The sequence below is a fragment of the Micropterus salmoides genome, unplaced genomic scaffold (genome assembly GCF_014851395.1).
Source record: "Micropterus salmoides isolate LMB-PRFRI ecotype aquatic unplaced genomic scaffold, ASM1485139v1 Ms_hic_scaffold_19, whole genome shotgun sequence".
Lineage (NCBI taxonomy): Eukaryota > Metazoa > Chordata > Actinopteri > Centrarchiformes > Centrarchidae > Micropterus > Micropterus salmoides.
The window spans coordinates 4,571,393-4,594,690 of record NW_024041039.1 but is presented as its reverse complement, the minus strand read 5'-3'; the positions used below and the strand labels follow the sequence as shown (position 1 = coordinate 4,594,690).

Here is a 23,298-nt window from a genome sequence, read left to right as displayed (position 1 = left end):
GAGGAGGGGAGAGGACAGAAGAGGAAAGGAGAGGGGAGGAGGGGAGAGGACAGAAGAGGAAAGGAGAGAGGAGAGGAGAGGGGAGGAAAGGAGAGAGAAGGAGGGGAGAGGACAGAAGAGGAAAGGAGAGAGGAAATGAGAGGAGAGGAGGAGAGAAGTGAGGCGAGGAGAGGTGAGGGGAGAGGGGTTGAGAAGAAACCTGTGGGGGGAGAAGACAGGAGAGGAAACAAGAGGAAAGGAGAGAGGAGGAGGGGAGAGGACAGAAGAGGAAAGGAGAGGAGAGGACAGGGGAGGAGAGGAGAGGACAGGGGAGGAAAGGAGAGGAGAGGAGAGGAAAAAGGAGGTGGAGGACAGGAGAGAAGAGGACACAAGAGAGGAGAGGAAAGAGGAAAAAGGAGGTGGAGGACAGGAGAGAAGAGGACACAAGAGAGGAGAGGAGAGCTCCCACACATACAAGAAGGTTGTTGACATTTTAAATGCAGCCTGTTATTTTCAAATGATTAAATGTCAACTGAGGAGCACCGTTCAAAACCCAATTCATTCACCTGACTCTGACCTGGACAAGAAAACAGCTAAGCTAACGTGAAAGACCAACAACCTAAAAATCACAGAGAGCAAACCGCAGCAGCATCTACTGCAGTCTCCTGAACCAATGGGCTCCGAGCTGAGAGCCACAGACAGGAAGTCAGAAAGTTCACATGGGATTAGCAGACAATAAAAACACAGAACATATAATCTTTCAGCAGGGATGAATCAGCATTTATTGTCAGTACAACTGTCAAAGTAGCGGTATGTTCTGTATTTTAGAAAAAGAAATCATTAACCTTAAGGTAAGATTCGAAATTAATTTGAAATAATGAAATTTAAGTGCCCAACTATTTGTTTTTAAATACATCCAGTTGAATCTCTGGAGATTGTGTCCATGGAGGATCAAAATATCTGTCTTATCTTTACAGGCTTCACAATGCATTTAAACAAAACCATTTATGTGCATTAAAGACAATAACTAAAAATTATGTTGTGATCCTTCTGCTCCTCGTGCACGCATTAAAAAAAAACCAAAAATAACACCTCCGTGTGTTTTCTTTTGTTCTTTGAGACACGCTGAAATCGCCTGAGTTCATTCACCCACCTGAAAATTAAAACTTCAAACTGTTTATTTGAATTCCTTTCGGCTGTGGCGTTGATGTCCTTGTGAAGGTCAGCGTGCCCGACTCATCTTCACTACCTCTGAAATGCATACAGGGAACGTGACGTGAGCACGGACGAAGCTAAACAACCGTCTGAATCCCGACATGTTGGTGGAGTGGTTTTAATGCTGCGAGGTCAAAAACCCCGACTCACCTTCCACCGTCACTCACGCCTCTTATGCATGAAAAGAAGAATGAGTCGAGCTAAATAACCAGCTGTGGTGTGTGTGTGAGGAGCATGTGTCCTTCAGCAGGTCAGAGTCCCTGCTTCACCTCCTGCCGCCTGTCTGTCTGTAATGTATGAAAGTGTCTCTTCTGACTTTAAATCCTCGTGCAGGAAGGGCTTCACCTCTGACTTCACACTGCAGCTCACTGTGCAGCTTCATCCATTTCAATGGGAGCCGCCTATAAAGCCCTGTGTCTAGACACCACACATCATACATATGGATGAATACACGAGGCCGGGATCTATGCACTTTATATGGAGGTAAGAGGAGAAAACACATTCAAACTCAGCGATGACGACGGTCACAGTGCCATGATAACACATGAAGGTGTGTTCTGTTACAAGAAGACATTCTTCATTGTAGTTCACAGTAAACGAGGTCCTCTTGTGTTGAGGACGGCTCAGAAGATGTTTGGGAATCAGAATTAATTTTTGTTTATTTGTCTGACTGATTTGTGTTTGATAGCAGCAAAAAAAAATGTTGTGATTTGGGTCCAGGGCCTTTAAATCCGCTCACTCCTCCGACTTTACGGATTCTGGTCCGGCATCACAACAATTAAGCGAATCAGCTAATGCCGCCGAGTAGCACCAAAGATGGCGGCTGCTATAGATAATACACGCTGCAATGGAGGCGGTTCTAAATCAGTCAAAAGAAAGTAGCTTGTTTTTAAACTGATCTATTTAAACTAAAGGGGGACAGAGCGTTTGCTGTCAGGGCCCCGAGGCTCTGGAACAGCCTGCCCGAGGAAATCAGGTCGGCTGAGTCAGTGAACTCTTTTAAGTCCCTTCTTAAAACGTACTTTTATAGGAGAGCTTTTCCCGATCTTATTTGACTTTATTTTATTGTATTTTACTAACGTATTTTAGTCTTTTCAATGTTTTCATGCTTTTATCTTGTATTGTTTTTGTATTATTGTCTTTACACTTGTTAAAGCACTTTGTAACTTGTTTTTGAAAAGTGCTCTACAAATAAAGATTATTATTATTATTATTATTTACTTTGCTCAGCTCTTGTATGTTTGCATGGCTTTGCATTAGTGTCGACTTCAAATGACCTTAGATTGAGGCAGATTTGTTGGTTTTCAGTGATTGTTTGAGGAGTGGAAGCGACGGGTGCAACAAGTTGATCCAACAATGTTGTCACGTTCCTATTCATTCAAAGAGTATTGATAAGTTGATATGATTTAATTATGGCAAAATGCAGGAAAGCTAACTTAACCCTTATTTTTATTCAGACTTGACCTCCAGAGACACCAAACACACATCATGAGCCACAAGACGAGCAGCTCTGACCTTAACAAGACGATTAACGCTCACTCTCTTCTTGTGTGTGCCACCCCGCCCTCACACCTGCAGGTGTGTGTGTGTGTGTTTGGTTTGTTTTTATTGTTGTCAGCGTGCATGCACATATGAACACGGGATGTGTGGTCTCACTTTGTGTCTTTATGTCTGGATACACGAGGACATCCAAATGCCAGACAGCAAGAATATAATCAGTCAAATAAAATCTGTGCTGGAAAGTTATTAAGATCTAATATCAAGTACATTCGCAGGCTGTTTTTGAAGGAAGAACAAACCATTTAAAAATGTAATAAAAGTTTTGTTATTGCCTACCCTTAGGCGGCCCTATGGGGTGAACAACGCTCCCGACCACTGACTCAAACCAACCACAGAAAAACTTTAAAACAAACCAAATCCATCAGATTTTATTGACACAAAAAAAAGACATAAGAACAACCAAGACAATAAATCAAAAGCATAAAGTCAACACACAAAACCCCCAGTCTGAGAGGCAGCAAGACCAGCACGCCAGAAGCCTCCTCCTCTGAAGCATCTCTTTTAAATGATCTTTATATCATTCTGAAACTAATGGAAATCAATCTAAACGTCTGGAAAACAGTCAGCAGCAATGTGTGGAATGTTTCATCCGTAGTTTTCCTTTACTCTACATTATTTGGATTGGACTACTTAGGTTTTATCTTTGATGTTTCTTCATCCTCTCTTGTTTCATGTCTCGTAATGGTGCTTTGAGTAAGAGCTATAAACTGTAATTTTAGTAGTACTGAATTAAAAACAGGCTAAAAAAATCAAAATGCAAAATCACATCACAGGCACTGTTCTTCAAAGTTTTGCGCCCTGACTTAGTAAGATCAAAATCTGAGGATGGAACCACCTCTTCTCTTCCTTCCTTTTATCTCAATCCATCATTTACTACATTAAAATAAAAAGTTTTCTTTCTCCAGCTCTCAGAAAGTCAAACACTGCGACACAAGTCGACAGAGACACGTCTTATAATTAGCGGTCGGATCTATTGTCTGTTTCCCGGCGAGTTCGCAACCGCCGCCCACGCCACGTCCCATCATCCCCCCAGGTGTGTTGTCGTGGCGATCAGTCAGCACAAAAGGAGGAGCAAGCTCTCTGAGGTCCAGATAACCTCCTGCAGCGTCCTGTCAGCATGCTAATGTGTGTCTCCCTTCACACAGGACGACAGGGACACACACTCGAGCACATCTTTAGTTAAGACGAGAAACAAAAACGATTAAAAATGACTAACTTTGAGGCTGCGCCCTGTTTTCTCCTCCTCATCCTTCACTCGTCTCCCCCCTCGTCACTCATCCTTCCATCCTCTTTTTCCTTCTTCTCCCCGCTCTATTTATTTTCACCCTATCAGTCCCTACTCTTCTTATCTTATGTGTCATTCCTCTTTACCGTTCACTTTTGATTTCACTCTCTCCCTTCTACACCTCCGTTTCTCTCCCTAAAACTTCCATTTTCCTCTCGAGCAGGGCTGTTCAATTACAAATTCAATTGGGCCGGATTTTGAAACCAGGACACAGAGATGGACTGGACATTTTCCCACGAGAAAAGATTTTTTTTGTCACTTGTATTGGTAATCCTTATTGTCTCAGTTCTCTATCGATGCTCTCATCAGTCCTATTTATTACCAAATAATTGCATTTATTATTTGAAACAACTAGAGCAGTTTCTAGAGCAGCAACAGCAAGTAAAAATGTCAGTAAAATAAATCATATTCCTACATACTGAGTGACGTTTAGAAGGACGCAGCCCCTCCTGTCCTCCTCCTCTCTCGGCTGCTGCTGGCACAGAGGAGGGCTGGTCTGTCGCCACCAGCTGAGTTTATACTGTGCCATATTTTAATGTACGTGGCAAACTAAGCTGAAGAGTTAATAAAGACAGACAGCTTTCACTTTAGCTTGTTTTTAACAATAAGCTATCAGGCGAACTAGCGCCGTGCTTGTGTGAAACCAACACACAGCTCAGAGACTGAGCAGAAAACATTGCGTTTTGCGAGTTTATGCTTATTAAACGGGTGTGTTGGTAAAGTACTGGCTTTTTACTCGCCAAGTCTTTTTTTTTATTGCACCACGTAGCCTTCTCAACGAGTGTTGTCAACGTCGGTAACGTCAGCTGATCAGGAGCGTAGAGGCTGCAGGTCGGACAGTTAGCGTTATCGGTACAGCGAATGTGAAACCCAACAACTATACAGCTCACTCTTTAGCTACTTCTCACTATATATCTCTCTTCCATGCCTCCTTTTCTTTCCTAAACCTCTTTCAGTCCCTTCATTCCTTTCCATCTTCAGTTCCTCCTCATGTTCTTCTGTCCTTCTTTGTCCTCACTTCCCTCCTCTTCATTCTTACATTCAGGTTGTCCCGGATTTCCCATCCTCTTTCTTGCACTTCACTCTTTCAACTCCTCCTCCATCTTCTGTCCATCTTCTACATTCGTTTCTGACCATTTTTCTCTTCTCCTCTCGTTCCATCCCTCCATTGTTGATTAGGGCTGAGCTCTAATCTCTCCTTCCCATCTTTCTCCTTCTCCATATCTCTTTTCATTGCCCACCTTTCCTTTTTTCACATCTTCCTCTCTTTTTCAATCCCTTCATCCACTAAAATAGTAAACGAGTCATTCTGTCCTCCTCTTTGACCCTTAATGTCCCTCATTGTCTACAAAAATATTCGTCTATCGTTCTTCGTTTTCACCCTCTCCTCTTTTTTCTTATTATCGCACTTCTTCATTCATTCCTTTACTCCTCCTTTTCAATCCTCATCCCTCCATCCTTAGCACGCACAAGTAAAAAACAAAATATCCTCTCCTCTAATCCCTCTTACTTCACTTTTCCTCCTCTCTCCCCCTTTCCATCAATTCATTCTTTAACAGGACACACACACACGCCGCCTATTAGAATTATTATAGATATTATATTATCAGAACTACATGGCAGCTCTGGAGTCAGCGCCATCAATTATAAATGAAACTCCGTGTGGGTGTGTGCGCGCACAAGTTCACCAGGGTGGCTCAATTAACTGTGACCTTCCTCCTGTTCACCCCTCCCTCCTCCTCATCATCCTCACCCTATCTCCTCCCTCCTCCATCTCCCAGAATGCCCCTCTTTGACCTCATGCAAATGGCCGACCCCGAAAGTAGAAGAAGAGGAGTCAGAGAGAGAGAGAGAGATGGAGAAGACAACAGAGGTAGAGCAAGAAAAGAAAGGGAGGGAGAGAGAGACAGAAGAAGACGAGAGATAAATGGCAGGAGAGGAAGAAAGTGAGTGTAAAAAGAAAACAATAAAAAATGAATTATGACATACTTAAAATTAGGGCTGTCAGCATTAACGCATTAATCGCAGTGAGATTAAGGACGGATTATAACTCGTTTTAACTGTTAATCACGTGTCAAATAATTCTTATTTTACACCGTCACTGGCGCCGTTACCAAAGAATCTTTGCCCAAAAACATCTTTGGCTGCTTCTATTTTGACCCTTCAACGCACCCTTACTTGTTGTCATGCTGCCACAGACACTTCCGAGATAAATAACAAGCTCCACTTCAAAAATTACAATAGTAAAATCCTGCTTCTACATTAATGCATCAGTAATAATAATCTAATGATGTATGAATTGAATTTATAACAGTAGAACAGTCACAAGAGACATTTTTCTGCTTTGAGTACTTTTAATACTTTAAGTGCATTTACCTACTTTTACTTCAATAAAATGTTTAAAGCAGTACTTTTACTTAGAAGACAATATTATTACAGCGTGGTGTTACTAATTTTACTTAAGTAAAGGATCTGAATACTATAAAAAAAAAAAAAAAAGTGTTTCTGTGTTTCGTGTTTTTGTTGCTACCAGGGAAATGTTTAGCAGATAACTGTGCGTTTAATTTTAATACCTCCCCGTTACGCTGAGAAATAAAAAAAATCTGGGTGGTAATGAGTTTCTTATGAATGACATTCAGTTCAGTTTTACAACAGTAATGTTTAGGAGACAAAGTTCGATCTTCTGCTCAGACAGAAACGCAGCTTCCTCGTAAATTAACGTGTTTCTTAAAAGATTATCAATCGTATGGCAGCATTTTTTTTCCCCTGAAGTTTAGTTTGTCACGTTGAAAGAGAAGATCTGTGTTTTCAGGAGGGGGAGGGAAAGATCATCGAGCCAGGGAAGTGTTTCTGGACACCGGGGTGGATGTTGAGAGACCAGAGGAAGGAAGCAGCCGACAGTCTGACAGTCTGCTGGAGCTACTTAATGCTAATTCATGCAATGTTCCCCTTCAGACCAGCAGTAGCCCACTGGGAATACTGGGAGCAGTGAGAGTGTGTGTGTGTGTTACTGCCAGCCCTCTCTGAGGGAATGGGGAATGGAGGGAAAGAGAGCAGAGATCAGGCTCTGACTGGCTTTGCAATGACCCTGTATGTGTGTGTTTGTGTGTGTACGTGTGTGTAGTGAGCACTATAACCAATAACCATGGTGTGCATTTGTGAGCAGAATGACCTTGCACGTGTGTGTGTGTGTGTGTGTGTGTTTCAGCAGGTCTGAACACTGGAGAGCCTCTTTAAATGACAAAGAGAGAAACAAATCGCTTTACACACCTCTGACACACACACACACACACACACACACACACACACACACACACACACACAAACGTCATCGGGAAGCATGCCAATTCAATCCAGTGAACAATAGGAGAGAGAGAGAGAGACTCGTCTGGTTCAGGCTGTATGTCGATCGCCCTGCACATATCAGTGTGAAAGAGGGAATTTAAAAGCTCGTTCCACACAAAGCCACACATGGTGGTGAACAAACAGAAATCAGCTGATGTCTGTACAGTATAACACACAGAGACAATCACAATAAACCTGTTTCAAATGTTTTTGAACATATAAATGTGAATCATTCTCATGACTGAATCCGAGCAGAAGAAAAAAATTAAAACATATTTTACAGTAAATGTAGTTGATTTAAAAGTGCCACAGTTCTCCAGAAAACTGATTAATAACAGTGATGGAAAGTAACTAATTTACTCAACTACTGCATTTAAGTACAATTCTAAGGTTCCTGACCTTTACTTGGGTTTACTTACAGTTTCTGTCTGCTTCGTTACACTCAATTACATTTCAGATATATATATTGTACTTTATACTAAATGTATTTGATTAATTAAATTGCTGGTTACGTTGCCAATTCAGATTAATAATAAGAACATAATAAATTATGATATATCATTTATTAAAGTCAAGACTTTATTGACCCCCAGAAGGAAATTCACAAGCAGCCCAGCAGTACATAAAGTAATTAAAGTGAACTCCAGCTTTAGCAGCTGCAACATAATTAATACAGTAATAATTATTGCTCTGCATAATAATTACTTCTAGTTTTGGTACTTATAGGTGTACTTATATTTTGATGCTAATACTTTTGTACTTTTTTATGCATGACTTTTACTTGTAACCTGGTGTTACCACCTTGAAATCTTCTAGTGTATTATAGACCACAGAAGAAAGCAAGATTTAACTAGTGCTAATTCTAAATCATCAGGGAGCTGTTAGTCTTTCGATTGCAGAGTTGTTAATAAACGGTGTGTAACTGACCAACAGTGTGCAGAAGTTTCGGTTCCTTCTCTGGCAAAACTTCACTTCTGTGTTTGCACTTGATTCAAACAAACAACCATCACCAACAAAACTCTGTAACGTATTAAAAGTAATCACAAAATTTCATTTCAGTATCAAAGTGTATCAGTTATACAATATTGATGGGATTATTTCATGTTGCTGTCCGTCCACCTTAAAACGGAAGTCACCTCGAAATTTATGTCGCCTATGACGCCGCCAAGCAAAAGTACTCGTTAAACGACACATTGATGAATGGAATAATCTATCTAGCTGCAGCCCCAGTTCGCTCTACATCATGGTTTTTGTCGTGGTGTATTTAAAATGCTCTCTGGATAAATAAATTGTGGTCAAGCTGAAAAGCCACTAGTTGATCCTTTGGAAATCTTTTTACTTGATAGTGACAATATATCTTAATTTAAGAAGACTTTCATTTGTGCCATATATATTTTTTTGGGTCCTACATGTGCTGCTTTACTTAAGCCTAAATTGTTTCTTCTATATGAGGATTTTAACATAAAATTGCGAAACAAGTGAGGAATAAATCAGGAATAACCCGATAATATATGCATCACTACTAAAATCATCTTTAGCTGCAGCCCTATTATGAACCTTAAGATTTAAGATTTATTCCTGATGACATGACCTTGGTGTAGCTACGACCGTGTCAATAATTTATTATCAAAAACAACAACAACAACTACTACTTCTTATGCATCTTTGTTCTCAGAGCAGACGCCATTTTAAGGCCAAATTCTTCATGTCACCTGTGTGTGTGTGTGTGTGTGTGTGTGCGTGCATGCTCTCCCACGCCGCCGCATATGCCGGCCTGGCATGAAGCGGAGCTGGCTGCCGACCGTATTTGGGCGTAACGGGCGAGAATCCAGCAGACTAATTTGGGTCTGGCTGAGACGACGCAGTTATTATTTTCCTCTGGACCATCAGGCAGAGGACACACAGCCATCTGCTGCACACGCACACACACACGCGTCTCAATTAGATCACTAAGAGGGCAGCTGCAAGCTTTCCTGGTCTCATAAACAGACTGACACACACGCAAACACACAAAAACATTTACATGTACATGAACACCGCCCACAAACACACACTGTGCTGTGTTGTTGGATCAACAGGGTGTTACAGAGTGACAGATTCTCCTGCTGTCTGCCTCTACAGAGAACCGCAGGAGACAGACACCTGTTTCATGTGCACTTTAAACTAAAAGCTGACGTAAGACAATATATTGGTTCAGGATTGTCATCACATCGCAGAACAATCTATTGTCCAGCAAGTCAAATCAACTCAAACACCTAAACTTTTTTGCTGCTCGATACAAAAGGAAAACTTTCACCATTCTCATTTTCCATGACTAATCTTATAGAGAGGTCTGATGTAGAGGGATTTACTCATTTTTAGGTTCAAAATCTTAATTAGGGGTTGTACCAGAACAGGTTTACATGGTTTCATTTTCAAAAAACACCATTGTTGTACGTTCCGCTCTTGAGCTACAGAGTGATGCATCTTACTTGTACAAAATCTTTGTTGGGAGTTGCACATGCGCAGCTCCCAGGTAAGGACTACTAGCCAATCAGAAGCAGAGAAGGGCGGGTCGTAAGAAACAAGTTAGTGTGATCCAAATCAAAGCCGCTTCAGACTGAGACCGTAACCTAGCAGATGGTATAAGTTACTCTCAAGTCCACAACATCATTGTTCCACATCTTACCATAAAACACTACAAAAATCACCATATTTCAACTCTATTTTACATCAAAATTGGCCGAACAATTTGACTGTTTGCTCAGTAGCTTTCACATCAGGTGTAACATGAGCATTATAGCTATAACTTTAGCCGTGTTAGCCAACGTTTACGTCTGTGAAGTTACATTGCTGTGTTTATTTTAAATATAATTCACAACCAATAAAGCAAACTTACAGGTTGTGATGTGAATTTCCAGTTGCATCGTCTTTCAGGACTAAACGTTGAACTGTTGCCGGTGTTCTGATGATCCATGCTGCCTTGCCGAAAAATGCTACCATAGCGCAAATCGATAGTCTGACTCTACTCGGTCCTGCTCCGTTTTCCACTGCAGACAGTACCCAGAGATAGTACGTAGCTTGTCGTTATAGCAACGCCACACACAACTGCCGCGACGTAACGTTCAATGCGACACACACCAGCGATTTCATTCACCAGCTTTTTTAAGTTAAAACGTTTGAACCTTCCTCTGAATGTAAACACAGATAAGCGGTATGAAAACCTTCCAGCTGTGTTTTCCTCTGCCGTTGTTGCTGCAGCGGTCTGTGTGACGGCGGGAGCAGAGGGCTCTGTGAGCGGGCGGCTTGCGGCCTCACACGCTCCTCCCGCAAGTTGGCACAGGCTTCCCCCAGCCACTTGCGGAGCTCCTCAACTCCAAAATATTCAAGCACATTTTTGTTCCATCACTTCTCGTAAAACTGTCAATAATCGAAATCTGCACAGCTGATTTGTCACCTCAAAACTTCTCAGAAGTGGATTTAGTGATGAAATTCCTTACCAAAACTGTAAAATGATGCAATGATGATGCAGTGAATAGTGAATATTCTGTCTGACCAATCAGCAGTCTGTCGTGTCGTTACATTTTAGTTTCCCTCAGTTTGCTTGGAACCTCGACGGAGGTGAGGTGATATGAAATAAACAGGTACAACATTTCTACAATGGAAAACCAAACGAAGGGGAGTCGAGCCAAAGGGCCTTCGCTCAGACTAGCTTGGTTTGAGGGCGTGCCTGACCCCGCTGGCCGCTTGGCAAGCTTTATGACGCATTTGCATTTTGACTTCACAAGTAATGGAAGCGAAGGACTGGACTACAAACGAGCGTTTTCAAGCGGTTCAGAGCTTTCTGTGGGAGATGGGAACTCCCTTTGGGCTGGATTCTGCAAACCTGTTACATGCACAAAAAAGATATATAACTCGATAAAGGAGAGGGGAAAAGCCAAAAAGCAGAATACCTTTAAGGGTTCTTGGATACACACAGTTTGTTGCTAGTGAGTGACAAGCAGGCTCTGCATGCACAGCGAACCACCAACCCCAATTTTATACTTGGTCAGTTTATCAAAACCACCAAAGCAGGCCTCAAACCTGTTAGTTGTAGACTTGCAAATAAGTGAGAAACAGGAGAAAACCCCAGAAACAGTGGATTTGGTTGCAAAAAGAAAAGCAACCTTGGTAAACCACTGCTTTATTTTTATTTTTTATTGAATTAAAGTTCAAGAAAGGATAGCCTGCAAAAAAAGTCTTGAGACTAAAAAGAAATATTTCAACTTGTTTATTTTCTATGCATTTTCCCTACAAAATCACCCCACTATTTCTAGGATGTTTAATTATTTTCAAATAGGGCAACTAAAGTCATTTTGTGAAAATTCCTGTATTTTTTCATATCGCAGAGAAGAAAAATATTGCAATGTCAGTTTTTTCCAATATCATGTAGCCCGAACCGATAAACCAGTTGACCTTCAACACAAATTGTTACAATGCTTTACATTAAGAAAAACTATTCTACAATGTCTACAGAACCTTTGACTACACAACATGTCTGGCTACGACCTGTGGCGATTTCAAAAGCCAGGAAATCAAAAGTTTAGAAAAACATTAGATACCCGACTTTTCAATAAACGACACTGAACACCGTTTCAGAAACGTGCAGCATCAGCCTGTCAGTCACACATCTGTGCCGACAGTCCACCAAAAAAGGAAAAACATCCCATTCAGACTCTTTATCTCCTTTGTTGCAGAATAGTTTTTTTTTTTTTTTTTTAAAGTTCCCCCATTTAAGAGAAGCATTTCACCCAAAAATATACTGCAATGAGTGACAGGGAATCCAAGAATATCCTCTGCACCCGTCTACACTGTCACTGCAATCAGTCACAACTCTCTCTCTCTCTCTCTCTCCATGACGCTGACAGCATGTGTAAACCAGCAACACGTGAAGTTGGCAAACATCAATGAATCCCATGATGCACCAGTTACTGCAACTTATCACAGCCTCTTCAGCGTCTCAGCTGATACAAACTGATTCACACTCTTAAACTTTCAGAAACATGCCTTCCGTGTCTATGTGCATATATTTCCTTATTTTAACTTGAGAAAGTTTCCGATAACGACCCGATTAAACCCCCTCTCGCCGTCAGTGACAAGCAGCCAGAACAAACTGCAGCTCGTCAACTTTTTACTGTGTGTGTTGGAGTTAGGGGGAGGAGGGACTTTAACTTTACTCAGCGGCCGTGTTTAATTACAGCTCCGCTCTTTGTTAATGACTCTATTAACGGCCTGTTTGATTGGCCGTCCACATCCGCCACGAGACGGCAAAGAAACGAGTTAAACCGGCAAATCCTCTTTACAATAAATCTGCCTGAAGATTGTTTCAGCACCGGCCACCGAGCGGGAAAATTCATAACCTCGTCAATTTGTCAAAAGGCTTAAAAAAAATCCCCCCCCCCTCCACCTCCTCGCCACCCAGCCATTTTTCCTGCACGCCACGATCTAATTAAAGTTGAAAAATAATTAGCGATATATTTTCCTTCCCTTACAAAAAACTGAAGAGAGGGAAGGGCAGTGATTAAAGAAGAAGAGGAGGAAGGAAGAGCAATTAAGAGGATGGAGGTTGACGAACTCTGTGTACACATGTAGGATTACAGGGTGAGACTCGTACAAGGCAAAGACAAGCTCGATCTCTCTCTCTCACTTTTTTTTATTTTTAATCGGCGTGCCACTTCTTCAGCAGCTGATAAAAGCAGAGGGAACAAGATAACCAGCTCAGCGGAGCTGGCGGAAAAGCTTAGGGGACACAATTTGACAATTAATCAATTATTTGATAGAAATCATCAATCAATCTTGGTGGGGGAATTAAGCCAGGAGGGGTGAGGATAGAGAGCAAAAGGGGGACACAGTGACAGAGAGAAAGAGAGAGGGTGGGGTGATGTGCCTTCCTCTTTAATTTGGTAAACTGATTGGCCTTTTTTGCTCGCTCCCATATCTGAGAGCTTCCTATATCTAATTCACAGAGACAAGGAGTTCACACTTTCAACTAATGGGGGGTAGAGAGAGAGAGAGAGAGAGGAGAGAGAGAGAGAGAGAGAGCGAGAGAGCGAGCAAGAGAGAGAGAGCGAGCAAGAGCGAGAGAGAGTGAGTGAGAGCGAGAGCGAGAGAGCTTTTGCTACGTTAACGGTGAAAAGGAAGACCTAAAACGGAGAAGCTTGAAAACGCTGCCAACCCCGTTTTTCGTTTTAAAACTCCGGAGAGCGTTTTAGTGCGGACGGGCTAAAACGGAGGACTTTAGAAACGATGACGCAGACGCTCACGCTCGGCTCTCTGATTGGGTCTCATAAGTCATGCAAAGCAGAAACACGATGCTACTGACAGAGTTTTTGATTTGGTATTTTATTAAAATATGTGTATGTCATATTATTTACTTTGCGACGCCACAGCCTTTTACCCCCCGTGTTACATTCAGTAACAGTCCCAGCTCGTTATTGGTCCATGTAAAAAAAAAAATTTGGTGTGTTTCTTCGTCTGCATTACTTTATAACACACGCCCGGTGTGCGTGAACGGCCACTTGCTGTGCGTTTTCAGTCGTTTTCGTATTCGTTTTAAAGCAAAAACAGAGTAGTGTGGACAGGGCGAGAAAGTTCGTTTACAGAAAACAACGTTCAGCTCAGCTCACCGATACGGTGGAGTGAAATACTGTATCTACTCTCTGGGCGTTTATACAGACTGAAATCTGCTGTCAGATAAAGTTGATTTTTTTTTTAACTAAATTATATAAATATCAGTTGTAGTAGGTTAATGATAGAGCTACTTCAAATCCTGATATAATTTATTTATTTAATTTATTCCACACATTACTCTGCGATTTGGTCACCTAGCAAGTTATGTTTAAATCCAACCTTTAACCCAGAATAACAGTTAAGTTAAGACCAGGGAAGATGACGGTCAAGGTTAAAACAAACACCCTTTTGACTTTTGGATGTGAACCACAGTCTCTAGAGTCAAAGTCATACGCTTTGTATGGCCAAACGGCTGATTACACACACTCATGCACGGAACTGCGAAGTGAAATATGAGTAGCAGCAGAGTTGGTTTTACTCCGATTGATAAAGAGTTGGTGCTAAAACAGAGTGTAAAAACAAAGTGTCACTAAATCAAACCTGTGAGTGTAACTGTATAAATATTAACTTCTTACTCTCAACTCTGATTCTGGCTTTTACACTTGAAGAGTTCACGTCAACCCGCCGCCACAGCGCACGCACACCATTTGGCTGAAGCCAGAAGTACCTTCATGAAAGCACTCCAATGACTGCTGGGAAACTAGGCGCTGTGCTTTTGACCTGGGTCTAAACTTTAACACTGTTTGATAAGTAAATGAAGTCGTAGTATCTGTTAATGTTATAAATATTGTATTTTGAAGGTGAGCCACCATAACTTGTGGCTTGTTAAACGCCTGTTTAACAAGTTAGCGGTTAGCATGCAAGACTAATCTGTTCATTTCTATTACATTTTTTAATGTAAAGTAATCAGATTCTTAGAGGTGGAAGTGTTAAAATAAATGTTTTAAAACACAAAGCGTGACCCTCTTATACGGTCGGACGATGTGGACAAAAATGTTATCGTGATAAAAAGTTTCATATCTTTCGATAATTATCAAATCGTTATTTCTTTTGAGTTTAAATGCTGATTTTTGCTCCTCAGTGAAAGTTGAAGAAACCTGATGGTTAATTGTGGTTTAAACTTTTCTTTATGGTCAGTGGATCACTTCACAAACCTGAGGTTGAACATTCAAAACAATTGTGATAAAATCTTTTTCAACAAATATGCACAAGTAAAATTAAGTAAAAGCTTTTTTTCTGTCCTTTCTCTTAATAAAAAAAAAAAAAAAAAATCAATCAATCCTACTTCTTGTGTGAATCAAATCAAACATTTATTGAATATTTATTGAACATTTGTTATATTGTTATTGTTTTACTGTCCAGCCCTACCCTCTTTATTTTGCCAACTTTATTTTCCAAGCATTTGTTTCAGGAATATGGAAGAGCTATATTAACACCTTTAAAATGTTGCGGGGTTAACGCTTGTGTAGTAAACAAATGATCCTCTTTAGAGCAATGTCTAACACTTTTAAAGTGTTAAAATCAACTCTGACGGCGTTAATTTATGCTGATTTTACTGTGTACCTCTTAAAATGCCAACTGATCTGTGCTGCACATCAGCAGAGACGCTCGTCTTGTTTTCAAGCTGCAGATTTGTCTAAAGCACAAACTAGTACAATGCAACTGTAATGATGAGAGCTCAGCGGAGTGTGCACAAGTCTGCCGAGGAGATGGTGTCTGGCATGTGTGCTGTGGTGCATTCAAGCACCGTGGGAGTCTCAGCTGATTAACAGCGCCGCCTTTAACAGAAGAAGCTCTGAAAATGATATGACCTTTTAACAATGTCAGCGTAGGGTGTGAAACCAGTTCTGTTTGACAGCTGACATCCATATTCCAGATATCTAGAAACACTCCAACACAACGTAAGATAAAATTAACGACATAAAAACGCTGTTCTTCAGCATGACACTAACAATACACAAAAGCCAAAAGGTGCAAGTGCAGGTTATTTAACAGCTCATGTTACTTCTGTGTTTCCTGTTTACTTTAACACATATTGGCAGTTTGCACCCAAGCTGACAGAAGCTATGAGGCAAACGAGCAAATGTGGCGGTTTGAATCCCTTTCAGTTCTGCAACACACACACACAGCTTGTCAATACTGACTTATTAGCGCCTCCAAGGTCGATGTGTCGACCTTCAGGGTGGACGCCAGTCTCTATTAACAGGAACTGGTGGAGAGTGAACCAATTGAGACGCAGAACTCGTTACCAAGCTGACAAAGTACAATGAAGTGTCCCCGGCACACACACACACGAAGCAATAAAATATGCGCCGTCGCTCGCTGCACAAATCAACAACCGTCCGACGAGCTGATGAGATTTGAAATGAGCCTTAATTTGTTGGGAATTGTCTTTGGTAATGATGAGAGAGAGAGGAGTGGAGAGAGAGAGAGAGAGAGAGAGAGAGAGAGAGAGAGAGAGAGAGAGACAATCTGAGAAAGAGACAATCTGAGAAAGAGAGAGAGAAGAGAGGAAGACAGGTAGACTAGAGAATCTGCAAGACCGAGAAAGAAACCAAAATACTGAGACTGAGAATGTGACATCACAGACAGAGAGACGGGCAGGTGGGATGACTTACCTGTGACAGTCCCAGGTAGATGGAGACCGTCTCGGAGATGTAGAGGAAGCGTCCCTCCTTGTTTAGTGCAAATACAAACCCGTCCAGAGACTGAAAACAGACAAAAACAAAGGAGAGAGGGTTAAATTTACTTCAGAGAAACTTCAAAATATAATAATGTTCCACTTGCAGTGTAACAAGTCAGTGCTTGTTGGTGAGCTCATAACTCATTTCAGAAGGGGAAAAGGTTTGACATACAAGACAGGGAAACCTTTTATGAAATATGTTGACAGAAGTAACTACTGCTCCTCTGATTCTAAGAACGCTGCTTTCGCTTCATTTAGCCGGCTTCCCTTCCAGCTCACAGAAATAAAATGTACCTCCCTACATATAATACCACTGATACACCTGCACGGTATACTGGTGCTAATCGGCCGATACTACATATACTATGACTGCTACTACAGCTACAAATACTAAAACTACTCCTACTCAAGCTCTTACAATACTGCAGTTTACCTTACCAACTGTGACTGATGCTTTTGTGCTGCATGCTTTGCCTATAGGCTTTACATTCAGATGAAATCATACGCACAAAAGGCTAGGCTCTTGGAAAGTTCACAAACATAAGTACAAAGAGTCATAACTAAGCTTGTCAGGCATTCGTCGGTTTTACACATCAGATTTTTTTTTTGTTCCTGTGGCATTACCTCGGTCACCCACTGGGACAAACTGGCAGCAAAGTTAACTCTGCCGTACTGTCTCCAGCTTTCTTGATGTTTTTCAGTTTGCTATTGGGCAACGCGCAAATTCACGAGTCCAAGGTGAACAAAGATCAACTCTGTGCAAGACCTTCACTCATACATATCGACCTGACCTTGATAAACAAATCCTCTGATTGAACTCAGACAAATGTAAGTTGGTGAAAACTTCTGCCATAATTCATGCTGCAGTGACCAGGACCACACGCAATACTAGTTACAATACCTACTATTACATCTACTTCCAAAACTACAGTACCACTACAAGCAGGAACCTCCGGGTCTGAAAAGTGAAGGCAATGTGGAAGCGCCTTAAACCTGCATTATTTCTAATTAACCAGCAGGGGGCGAAAAGAAGTCCGACTGCATTGAACTTAATGAGAAAATGAGGCTACATCTCACCTGATTTATTACCTCAGTAAACACATTCCTTAGTTTATGGTCTCAGTCGTTTCATGTCTTTGCCAACACAGCATGATGTTTATTTAGTAAATTATGGTCCCATTTAGAGGAAAATAGAGGATATGCTTAGCGTGGCTATGTTGTAACTGACAAGATGCTACTGCGGCCAGCAAAAATGCCAAACTCAAATCTTCAAAATGGCAGTCGACAAACAAATGGGTGACGTCACGTACCACTACTCCACTGAAAGGCTTTCGCAGAACGATTATGCAGATAAATAAAACCAACTAACCGACAATGGCTGTTTCCAAAACGTCACTAACGCGCGATAATTCACTAAATAGTGAGCAGTAAATTGAGATTTCGGACACTTCGGAATCATCATCATTGTGCATAATCACTGCCAGGTGTAGAGTCACAACGGTAAGCATTGCATTCTGGGATTGTTAGCACAAAACAGTGTACATGGACGCTACTTTTCTTTGTTCCAATGTGTTCCCATTTTAGAGGCAACCATATAGCGAGTGAATCCATTTACATTTCATCTAAAATAAAATTAGCAGTAAATATGCCAACACCAACACAGGTAGTAATGTATCCTCAAACAGTACTGCAGTACTACACACGAGGTCTGGATGGAAACGTCTGTCTGCACGCACACACACACACAGCTAGGTGTGTCTAATGGTGTATTTATGTGAAGATCACGGCGGAACACTTCAGCAGCAAATCACACACATACAAAAACGACACACACAGATCTGAGTGTGTCTAATGCCGTCGTTATGTGAAGATCATGGCAGCACACTCGACTTCTTGAGCACAATACACTGATTCGAACACACACTTACACAAAGGCATTAATACTCCTGAGGTCAGACAGGTTAATTACATGTGGTTCCCTGCTGCTGCTGCTGCTGCCACACAATGTCTGTGTGTATGTATATACCCTGAATATATATGTATGATTTCGCTCTGTTAATAATATTGTATGCATGAGTGTGTGAGATACAGAGTGAACGATAAATCACAACAGAAAAGGAAAAGAAGAGAATGAAATACTAAAGAAAGGCCAATGAAATATAGAAAAATATTACACAGAGATGAACATTAATCAGCACTGAAAGCATGACGACGTGCACAAGTTACCTAACAGAGTAACATCTTTGGTGTGGATGTTTGGAGAAATGTAGAATTTGTCATGTTGTGAGATAGAAAGTGCTGTTTGGTTTTGACCTTTAACCTCTCACGCCTGCCTAGTCAAACCGATACTTGCCGTTATAGATTTGCGTGTGTGTGTGTGTGTGTGTGTGGTGGCTGCTCCTCTGCCTGTGTCCGTACAGTCCGCCCTGTCAGCTAACGAGATGCTAATGAGATGTTAATCATCAATGAGCCTCATCAATGTCCACGCTGGGTCACTCATTAACACACACTCAGACTCATTCTGTGTGTGTGTTAGCCTCCGTATGCATATATTTAGCTAGGTATTTGTTTATGTGCATACATATAAATATGTGTGTGTTGTCGAGTTCTGGTCCAGACTGCTGCTCTCCATGTTGCCGCCCTCCACAGGAAATGTCTTTGTCCTCTAACAAGTCAATTATCCTCAGATTACGTTTAAACCATTTCAAACTAGAGATGCATGCTAACAACCTTAGCACTTTATAGTCTACGGTAGTGTGCAACTTAAAGGAAATGCACATCTTCCGCTACACGTGTGGTTGGGTGAGTTAACAGGAGTCATGTATTGCATGTATTGTTTATGTGTAAACTCAAACACTGCATGTCGACATTATTGAGCTAAATGAGCTGAATTTTGTTACATCATTTTGCGCATACATTTATATTTATACGATAAAATTTCAAAAGTGTCACACAAAAAAAAACAACTTGCTTGCCAGAGGGGCAGGCAGTGAAAGAGTTAATCCCAGACCCTGATTACTGCCACGCAATTGCCATGTTTACGTTTATTCATTCAATGATGACAGAGTGAAAATCTTGGTGAGCAGAAGGTTTCAATGGGATGTCTCTGTTAGATACAGTGAGGAAAATAAGTATTTGAACACCCTGCTATTTTGCAAGTTCTCCCACTTAGAAATCATGGAGGGGTCTGAAATTGTCATCGTAGGTGCATGTCCACTGTGAGAGACATAATCTAAAAAAAATAATCCAGAAATCACAATGTATGATTTTTTAACTATTTATTTGTATGATACAGCTGCAAATAAGTATTTGAACACCTGTCTATCAGCTAGAATTCTGACTCTCAAAGACCTGTTAGTCTGCCTTCAAAATGTCCACCTCCACTCCATTTATTATCCTAAATTAGATGCACCTGTTTGAGGTCGTTAGCTGCATAAAGACACCTGTCCACCCCATACAATCAGTAAGAATCCAACTACTAACATGGCCAAGACCAAAGAGCTGTCCAAAGACACCAGAGACAAAATGTACACCTCCACAAGGCTGGAAAGGACTACGGGGAAATTGCCAAGCAGCTTGGTGAAAAAAGGTCCACTGTTGGAGCAATCATTAGAAAATGGAAGAAGCTAAACATGACTGTCAATCTCCCTCGGACCGGGGCTCCGTGCAAGATCTCACCTCGTGGGGTCTCAATGATCCTAAGAAAGGTGAGAAATCAGCCAGAACTACACGGGAGGAGCTGGTCAATGACCTGAAAAGAGCCGGGACCACCGTTTCCAAGGTTACTGTTAGTAATACACTAAGACGTCATGGTTTGAAATCACGCATGGCACGGAAGGTTCCCCTGCTTAAACCAGCACATGTCAAGACCCGTCTTCAGTTTGCCAATGACCATTTGGATGATCCAGAGGAGTCATGGGAGAAAGTCATGTGGTCAGATGAGACCAAAATAGAACTTTTTGGTCATAATTCCACTAACCGTGTTTGGAGGAAGAAGAATGACGCATGCTTTGGGGGTGTTTTTCTGCACATGGGACAGGGCGACTGCACTGTATTAAGGAGAGGATGACCGGGGCCATGTATTGCCAGATTTTGGGGAACAACCTCCTTCCCTCAGTTAGAGCATTGAAGATGGGTCGAGGCCGGGTCTTCCAACATGACAGTGACCCGAAGCACACAGCCAGGATAACCAAGGAGTGGCTCTGTAAGAAGCATATCAAGGTTCTGGCGTGGCCTAGCCATCTCCAGACCTAAACCCAATAGAGAATCTTTGGAGGGAGCTCAAACTCCGTGTTTCTCAGCGACAGCCCAGAAACCTGACTGATCTAGAGAAGATCTGTGTGGAGGAGTGGGCCAAAATCCCTCCTGCAGTGCAAACCTGGTGAAAAACTACAGGAAACATTTGACCTCTGTAACTGCAAACAAAGGCTACTGTACCAAATATTAACATTGATTTTCTCAGGTGTTCAAATACTTATTTGCAGCTGTATCATACAAATAAATAGTTAGTTGGATTTTTTTTTTTTAGATTATGTCTCTCACAGTGGACATGCACCTACAATGATTTCAGACCCCTCCATGATTTCTAAGTGGGAGAACTTGCAAAATAGCAGGGTGTTCACATACTTATTTTCCTCACTGTATGTGACAACCCCTCCCAGCCACTTGGTGTCCCCTGCGTTGTTTTGTCTCTTCTCTTGCAGGATGTGGGTCTGGGAGGAGGCTCGTCGGCTGCATGAGCTACACCCGGGCCCTGTGTGGCTGGGAGCTATAAAGCTCCGTCCCGTTGCGGGCGCAGCTGCTGGTTGTTCTGTTGTGTTGCTACAGACGTTCCCACACATCCAAACATGCTTACAGTACTGACTCGTGACTTCTACATCGTTTCTGTTCTTTAACATTCTGTTTGTAAAATAAACTGTTCACTCTTTACTTGCAAACTTGTCTGCTCTCGAATATTTTTGTTGCAGCCTAAGAGCCAGGGTGTGACAGATATATTAGGGAAAAGGAGAAGCTTTCTTTAACTTCCTCAAAGTTGTCTTCACGCTCCACGGTAATCAGAAACTTGTTCTTGCTCACAGTTCTTGTCGTCTCCATGTGGCATTTTTGAGGAGGCGCACATATGGTGTAATCTATGTTTGATGATTGGCTTAGCTAAATCGGCGCCGTTATAACGCTTTAATGCAGTAAATTAACCGTAATGCTGCACTGATGTATATGTGTGGGGAGTATGAGCATATGCTATTTACAGTGGTTCAAAGTTTAACCAGGAACTCAATTATAAGAGGTTTTAACAACCGACAGCTGGGTAATAAACCTAAAATGTTCACCTCTGTTTGTAGAAGAAGTCTCTTTTTGGGAGAGGGGAACAGCCTTCGAGGATTCAGGGGAAACCTCATTATGTTAACGTCTCATAAACCTCTATAAGGGCTTCTATGTTCCCAAATTTCTTAGCATATTTTCCATGATGGTTGCTGATGAGGTTTCTTGGAATATTGTGACACAGCCACTTAGTCTCTGCAGGTTTAAGGATTAACACAACTGTGGAAAAGGCAGAGATGTGGAGATAATCACAACCGGTGTTTTTCTTTTTACAGTTTTATCGTCTTGTCTGCTTGAGGTCCAGTAACAAGCAGCTCCAGGTGAAGGAAAGCAAATCTGCCCGTTTCAGAGGGATTAAAAACGGATTAATTAGAATTGGAAAGCAAGTTGAAAGGTGGAAGCGAGTGTGTGCGGGTGTGTTTACATCCACGTCATATCAGCATAATTTACTCACACACACACAAACACTAACACACACACACAGACATAGATGTGCTGTAAACAAACATAACCTTGCTGACTGCTTTGTTAAGTCCCAGGTTGCCTCCCAGAGGTTAAACAGACCTCAGATTATTAGAGCAGCAACTCCAACCAGAGCTCACACCAAACATTGCTTTCTGCTGCATGTTTGTCTTTCCTGCCTCTTTCAGTTTGCACCAGGAATTATGTACAAGGTAAGCAGGGTCTCGAAAGGTCAGGGAAAGGTTGTAAGATGCACAAAGGTCGGTGTAACACTCTGAAAACAATATTCAAGTGTCAGTAACTGACATTTTCTGCAGGAGAAACAGCCTTTAAGAACATCCTTGATAAAAGGAAAACACCCAAAACAACACTAAAAAAGATGCCTTTCCTACTTTTGAAGCTAGCAACTTTGTTATGAGCAGGTTAAACCGGTGAAAATGTGCAGGAAACTTCTGGAGTATGTTTTTCAGATTATATGTATTCTGCGTTAAATAAAGCCAGTTAATCTGAGCTCTGAAAATCACATGCAAGTATACTTAAATTAATAAAATAAGAATCTAATAATGCTAAACATACAATAACAAACTCACACAGCAAAACTAAATTGAAACTCTAATTTAAAAAATGCAGCGAAGAAAAAACTCTGTTTAACATTAATATGACATAATAAACATCGCTAACTGCAAACTGGCACCATCTCCACCCACATCTACAGTCTTTGTTAACACTTAGGAGGCAGACAGCTGGATCCACGACAGATCCAAACTCAATACGAGCCGGGCCTGAGCCAAACCACAGCTAATTTCCAAGTACCTCATCAAAGAGGTCTGGGTCTGCGTCTCTCACCTGATCCAAAGCAAAT

At 41.5% G+C, this 23,298-nt stretch overlaps 1 protein-coding gene across 2 annotated transcripts in view; it reads right to left on the bottom strand.

The window, feature by feature from the left end:
- Nucleotides 1–23,298, bottom strand: part of LOC119910711 (neuronal PAS domain-containing protein 3) — a 659,826-nt gene that overhangs the window by 108,667 nt on the left and 527,861 nt on the right. For both annotated transcript variants that reach the window (XM_038729499.1, XM_038729501.1), the window contains one exon: nucleotides 16,591–16,680. In XM_038729499.1, coding sequence (XP_038585427.1) covers nucleotides 16,591–16,680 — 90 coding nt within the window. The remainder of the gene's footprint in view (nucleotides 1–16,590; nucleotides 16,681–23,298) is intronic.